General features: G+C 34.6%; 1 protein-coding gene across 2 annotated transcripts; it reads left to right on the plus strand.

Annotated features, from left to right (window-relative positions):
- The first annotated feature begins 3,669 nt into the window (after positions 1-3,669).
- On the plus strand, positions 3,670-5,731 carry LOC117109197. Of its 2 annotated transcripts, none has more exons than XM_033251452.1 (3): positions 3,670-3,791; positions 3,961-4,098; positions 5,092-5,731. In XM_033251452.1, exons 1-3 carry the CDS (start codon positions 3,732-3,734, stop codon positions 5,128-5,130), a joined length of 237 nt encoding a protein of 78 aa, XP_033107343.1. In that variant the 5' UTR covers positions 3,670-3,731; the 3' UTR covers positions 5,131-5,731. The 2 variants fall into 2 exon arrangements, with proteins under 2 accessions (XP_033107343.1, XP_033107342.1); XM_033251451.1 differs by lacking the exon at positions 5,092-5,731 and adding an exon at positions 4,283-4,772.
- The last annotated feature ends 46 nt before the right edge of the window (positions 5,732-5,777 follow it).

Here is a 5,777-nt window from a genome sequence, read left to right on the forward strand (position 1 = left end):
AAATATTGAATCACTACACGATATTGTATCAATACTTGGATCATGTATTTTATGCTATATTTGAGACATCAATGGACCATTCCGTTTTTGATACACAAATTTCCCCATCGGATTTCAAAAAAAAAAAACAAAAAAAAAACGATTAATCTTTCATTTCCTTCATTAATTGCCAAAATTAGTCAATAAGAAGTGTTTTTTTTTTCTCTCGCTTGTTGACAGTCCAACCACCATCCCCGCCTCTGTCTCCAGTATTTACCACGTGCAGAGTAGCCTAGCTATAGCACATCTAACTGTACACAGGCCGCCGCTTTGTGCTAGGCCGCTGAGCAAACACAAAAACAATTCAGTTCTTTGAATAGCATTACGCACACATCTAGGCAATAACATTCCTGCCACACAAAGTAGAGGAATCTACAAAGAGAGCCATGGGAAATTGTTCTTGGAAACGTTTTGGGAATAATTCAGCATATTTACAGTAACTTAAGCCATATGAAAAAAACACAGGTAATTAAATGATTTCCAATAATACTCAAATATTATATGAACAACTGATTACTTTGATTTGTTTTGGGCCACTCCTTAGATTTTTAAGGACATTATTTACTAAGCGAGTCCCATTCACGAAGTAGAATGAAAAGTGGTGTATTACTATGAACTACCGTAGACCTACGGTAATCGTTGCAACTGTTTGTTCCTCTTTATTGAACATACGGCTTAGCAGCAGCAGCACACTCCCGCAAGTCGCCGATAAATTTATAGTCAAGTATCAACGATAGTTTATCGGTCACTCCGTTAAATATTCGTTCCAGTTAGTGTTACGTAATACATGCAAGGATACTAATTATACGAATAAGATAACAGTGTTTACAATCAACATGTGGTTTGTGTTTGTGACAAGACCAAAAAAGATCGATTGGTCGTTTTAGGTCGTTAACGACCTTACAAGAGGTCGTTAGACCTCATTTTGAGCTATAGTGGTCTATTGTCCTCGTATTACCACGTTCCGTTAACCATAGGGTGAGGCAAATTTAGGGAATGCATACCATCCCAGAGGAAAAGGTGAAGATGAAGCAATAGCAGGGCTGTTTGCTATGACAACTGAGTTAGGTGGTCAAACATTATCTGCCATCAGATGCCTAAATTGTAATCGCTCCTCAGAGATGCACCAATTCATTTTGTCTTTTGACAGTAATTTGGCAGCGAATGGAAACATTAGTTGTGCTATCTCAAATGAGATTTCTCTTGCAGCTAGACGTTTAAGGAGGAGATGCAAGAAAAAATGCAGCACTCATAGTTCACCAGTGGTACGTTTACCAAATTTTATCTGCATGGAAGTTCCACTGACAAATTCTAGAAACTTACAACACCCACCATTAACGATTGAGGAGAATATTTGTATCAAAGGTTTTAATTATAGTTTAACAGGTTCACTCTTAATGAGACCTGGTCATTTTTTTACTATAGTAAAGTATATAGGTGGTTTCGTAATCAAAACAGCGGACCGTACAGTCGACCTGCTTCAAGTCCTGGTGGACCCGATGGTGTGCCCGCCAATCAACACAATGGACTATACAAACGACCTGCTTCAAGTGACCAATCACACCAAAGTGGCGAGTTAGTGATAAGGTCTGAGCAGATTAAGTATTCTATTATTAATGGAGAGCTATTTTTAGAATGCAGACCAATATTAAACTTGGCCGGTCTGAAAAAACATTTAGATAAAGAGGGATTTGTTTACGTTGACAAGAAATTAGCCAATAGTGGGTTTTTGCGAGAAGAGCATTTTGTGCTTTATCCAAATTCAAAGAAGAGGAAGTTTATAAGTTATAATGCTTTACTTGAAATTCTGAACAGTAAAAATCAAAGAGAGAGCTTTACAACTTTAAAAAAAGATCTCAAAGATATATTTCTACAGGGCTTTTTGAAAAGGAGTGCTGTACACAATGACAGTAAAACACTTGGTTCAGGAAAGAAATACATGAGGAAGGAAACCACAAAGCAGAAATTAAGACAGTGCTGCACCAATGAAAACAAAGATAAGATGCTGGAAGCAATGACTACTTTAATTCCTGTCTCTTATACACATCTAGATGTGTATAAGAGACAGGTTTAGACATAGACGACATCAAAACCATGCTATCCTCAGCAAAATCGTCAAAAAAAAGAAATGCATGCAATATGCTCCAAGAAATACAGGGTATTCCTCTTTCGGTTGAAGATGTGATCCATTTTGAAGAAAATCTTTCAGGTACCAGGTTAGTGGAAGCTTTAAGAAAGAACAAAAGAAAGAGCTCAAAAGGCAATTTATTTTTCAGAATTCAAATCAATTTTATTGCCTACAAGAACGTTTTCTGGATGGAAGATAGACCCATCTAGGCTGCATGAAGTTAGCACGTTTCTTTATTATTGGCTAGATAACAAAATAAGTTGGAGAATTTATGGCGATGGTAGGGAGCTGGGTGGTCGTCCCAGTACATATGTAGCTTTAAGCATATTAAATAAATTATATCAAACACCTAAAGGTATCTTTCCCATATCTGTTTTTTATGAAACTGATTCCAGGCAAAACCTAGAGCTCAATTTGGGTTATAAATCTACTTCGTGGAGTAAGCCACATCATGACTTTTTTCTAGCAGGTGATGAAATGTTTCTCGAAAAAGTTTTAGATGATGGTGACAGTGATTTAGCCCCAAACTCTACTGATGGTTGGTGCATCTATAAAAAGAGGCACAAGGATACAAAGATAAATGTACACCCAAAGTTGAAAACTCGTCTAGGTTTGGATTTCAAAATTGAAAGGGAGCATCCGACCTCAATTGTTCCATCAATACCAACTTTGAAAACTGCAATTTGTCTCTTACATTGTGTGGCACGATCAGTTGAGAAGTTTCTGATTTCAACTGCGACTGCCGGTGTAGATTATGTGGTTCCGCGGAGAACCTCCAGCGCGAACACCTACTACAATGTGAGTGAGTTGTAGGGGACTTTGACTCCTTTGACGCTTCGGCTCTTCTAAATTTGGAGAGAGCGTTAATTGCTACCCTGCCACCGGGTTGAGAAAAAAAATAATAAATAAATAAATAATAATAATAATAATGATCGATCCTTTGTCATCAGGTTGTTTTAGCTCTTTTCTTCCTGTGAAGAATGTATTCAATTTTTGAATAAAACGTTACACAATAAAAAATATTCTTAAAACAAACTTTAGTCGAATTTCAAACAAGAACTTCATTTAGTGCTAGTTGAAACTTCAATTTCAAATGTATTCACAAACAACATAGTCGAAGTTTTAACTACGACTGAATCAAGTCCTAGATATAGTTCAACTGAAGATGACTGGCATAATTCATAATAGACCATCATTCACTTAATTAAATTTCTATAATAATAACTATATTAGTTGTTAACATATTACGATAAAGAAATTGAGCAGTCACCGAAAATTTGCTTTCTTTGGAGAACTATTATAGTTGAGCACGAGCGAGGGTGGCGCCATCTTTGTTATGGTGAAGATAGGTGATCGCAACGCGAGGTGATTTGAAAAGTTGAAAAGCAGGAGAAAAAAAAACGTGAAATAGCTGAAAAAGAGGCCAGGAAAGTAGAAAAGAAAAGAAAAAGAGAATGAGGAATAGAAAAAACAAGTACAAAAGATCCTAAAGCAGAAAGAAAATGATGCAAAGAAAAAACCGTTGTGCCAAAAAAAAAAAAAAAGGGGGTCTGATAGTAAAACAATGTCTACATGGAGAAGGATGTGCGCCGAGGCCATTGGCAAGAGTAGTTTTGAGAAGAAGGTATTGTTATTATTAACGTCATCTTCATTATTATAATCATCGTTATTTTTATATTTTATTATTGTGATTTTTAAGATTATTATATTCTTTAAAGATATTATTATTATCATTATTATTATTATTATTATTATTATTATTATTATTACCTGCATCATTTATTTTGTTACAGGTAATATCGTCTATGGAGCCGACATTTCAGGTGGCATTATACAGTGACCGCTGCTATGCGAAAGTTAAAGAACTTTTCCATATGTACCGTAATGGCTTAGTTAAAAATACCAAACCAGGGAAGCAATTGAAACAGTCGGTAAGTACATAAGCACTCAAGACTATTAATGCAATAGCGTAAATATTCCTGAGAAGCAAATGAGTCAGAAAACAAAATAGGTCTACAATCAAAATTTGATCTAGTGGAACCTATTAGAAGAAAAAGTATATATAATAACAAGAACTTTTTTTTTCAAATACAATTTACACATAAGTTCCATTAGTTTTTCATGAACCTGCAAGGTCTGTCAGATGAAGATCGTTTCACTGTCTTAACATCTGTGACAGACGGTAATCGAACTATAAAAGAAGCCGAGCAGGATGCACAGAATACAAAACTACTAAAGGATATTAAAAGAAAATTCCTAAAGACCACAAAAATGCTAACTTGGGAGGAAGCAGAAGTACGATTTCCTCAACATACAACTGAAGCTGCTCTTTGCGAGTTTATAACAACAAGTAAGATTATGGGGTTTGTTGTTTTAATAACATGAGAGAGCAGATAGTGTAATTGTATCTCTTACATAATGTTTTTTTTTTTTTTTCTCGTTTTTTTATATACTGTAATCGTTTTTAAGAGCTTCTTTAAGTATAGTGACTAACTGCCCATCTTTGTGTCAGACTAATGGTTTTAAAGTAATTGGACTGGTATTTAATAGACAGAGACGATGTGAAAATAAACAATACTGTAGCAATAAAACGCTTAAATGCTAAAATAATGTAACTATTTTTACAAGAATGTCTCATGAAAATTGCATTATAGTTGTTAAAAAAAACATTTGGTAAACGCACTTGGATGCATGAATAATTATATACACAGTGGTCAGTGATATTTGGATTATATTAAAGGTCATTGAAATGTTTTTATATAATACTACTGTATTACTATGTAGATTCTTATCAATGTAACAAACTAATAAATTTTGTTACATTTCGCAATATTTTATACAATATGTAAAATCAAAATTATTTTTTTTAATCAAAAGTAAGGTTTTTGATTAAATAATATTTTTATTGAATATTCTCTTGATAGGAAAGTTGTCGAAAAACGAAATGCCGACAGGCTTGTTGAACCATTGCCACGATGCGCAACTATGGGAGCAACAGCAGCAATATGACAGCTCAGAACCCGCATCTACAGTAAATATTATGACTGAGATAGGGCTACATTCCAAATGCCACGGAATGCCCAGTCCATTCAATGGACGAATAATTACAGATTTTGCAAATGCTTCGAATATGAGACTGAATCGCGGTCTGCTTGTGTTGACCAAGGTATGTGGATATATAGGCCTATTTTCTGTTCTCTAGAAATGTACAGATACTAGGAAACGTGTATGTAAGTTTAATGACAAAAGTACATATATACAGAGATACAAGAAAACAAGACTGAAAATGAAAATAAATTAGAACCAAACAATATTTCTAACTGTATTAAAACAAAAAATAGATGTGCCGTACTAGTCTGATATGATAACAAATGAAACTCAAAAATCGTTTAGTACTTTGAAGACTAGTTTTATTTTTGACAGTAAACTAGCTTTCGTGCACACAGTTCATCTGAAGAAGTGCACAAGCTGTTTATCGAAATACTCAAAACCTTCGCAATTCTATAGTTTATCAGGCTTAGAATCATTGAAAATTCTATCATTCCTATTAATATTCTAGCTACAATTGCTTAGCGAAATGGATCGATCAGAGACGTAAACAGGGTTACGC

The sequence above is a fragment of the Anneissia japonica genome, unplaced genomic scaffold (genome assembly GCF_011630105.1).
Source record: "Anneissia japonica isolate Jap-2015-1 unplaced genomic scaffold, ASM1163010v1 scaffold288181_len97689_cov158, whole genome shotgun sequence".
In the NCBI taxonomy this organism is placed as follows: domain Eukaryota; kingdom Metazoa; phylum Echinodermata; class Crinoidea; order Comatulida; family Comatulidae; genus Anneissia; species Anneissia japonica.

Bases quoted from the DNA above. Each gene is read 5' to 3' on its own strand.
- LOC117109197 (XM_033251451.1), top strand. From the start codon at position 3,732: ATGTCTACATGGAGAAGGATGTGCGCCGAGGCCATTGGCAAGAGTAGT. The intron at 3,792-3,960 runs GTATTGTTATTA...ATTTTGTTACAG, and splicing joins AGAGTAGTTTTGAGAAGAAG to GTAATATCGTCTATGGAGCC. The intron at 4,099-4,282 runs GTAAGTACATAA...AAGTTCCATTAG, and splicing joins GGAAGCAATTGAAACAGTCG to TTTTTCATGAACCTGCAAGG.